General features: G+C 43.3%; 1 protein-coding gene across 1 annotated transcript in view; it reads right to left on the bottom strand.

Annotated features, from left to right (window-relative positions):
• LOC105270908 (uncharacterized) overlaps positions 1-946 on the bottom strand; it is a 6596-nt gene extending 5650 nt beyond the window's left edge. Inside the window, exon 1 of the mRNA XM_011312143.1 lies at positions 44-946. Coding sequence (XP_011310445.1) covers positions 44-578 — 535 coding nt within the window. The 5' untranslated portion in view covers positions 579-946. The remainder of the gene's footprint in view (positions 1-43) is intronic.
• Positions 947-965: the final 19 nt, after the last annotated feature.

The following is a 965-nucleotide window of genomic DNA, read 5'->3' as shown; positions in this document are numbered from 1 at the left end:
AAGGAAAACGTGAAAATTGATCAGTAATTAACTATTTAATTACCTTTAATCTCACGAATATGTGCGTCATACTCGCTGCGACTCCTGACATATTCGACCCTAGCAGATACATTTTGAAAGCTCTGATTGTGGAACTCAGTGTACCACTCAGAGGCAGCCCTTTCCTCCGAGGACTTGAGCTCAAGACTCTCCTCGGATGGAAATCTCGGAAAACTCATAGCCGAACTAGATTTGCTCCCATGACTCTCAACAATTCCATGACTCTGATAAGCCGAATCCTCGAGTCCATGTTCCTCACTGGGTGTTCGGCTGACAGTCTCCCTTTTTCTCACAAAAATTTTATCAAACTTGACGACTCTAGCGCTGTCATCGACAACTTGTTCAAAGGACTCCTCAAAGGATCCATTTGGCGACTCAAATCTCTGAAGATCATCAGTGCTCACTGAGCGATTTTGGGACGTGAGCATACGCTCAAAAAAACTCACACGATCCCTCAAAAGACCGCCACGTGGTGTTCGAGGACTACCACCTGCCGGTGATGAGCTATCACCCTTGGATTCCCAGGGCGGGGTCGACATTATTCACACTTTTTTTCACATCAAGTACTCACAAAAAATAACTCAATACACTCAAAATAAAGAAAAATCAACCTGTCATTTTGAGCCAGCCGGCATCGCCCTTGATGCCTACAGCTGATCACTATCTCACATTCGATTTTTCAAACCTCACTGATCCCTCCGTCCACCAAAAAACCAATCAGAACGATTGAACCAAATTTATTACTCCAAAAACCTCACCACCTGTCACAAAAATCTGGAATTTCGCGTATCGATTAGAGAGAAATTACGGCAGCAGATGGAAATTACGTGATAATACGACAGGATAAAATAGTTTCTCATCCCTTTTGTTGAGTCATTAAGTTGACAATAAAAGGGCGTTAAGGCCCTGATGGACTGTCTGGAAAA

The sequence above is a fragment of the Fopius arisanus genome, unplaced genomic scaffold (assembly GCF_000806365.1).
Source record: "Fopius arisanus strain USDA-PBARC FA_bdor unplaced genomic scaffold, ASM80636v1 scaffold00096, whole genome shotgun sequence".
NCBI lineage: Eukaryota > Metazoa > Arthropoda > Insecta > Hymenoptera > Braconidae > Fopius > Fopius arisanus.
This window is presented reverse-complemented; position numbering and strand designations above follow the sequence as displayed.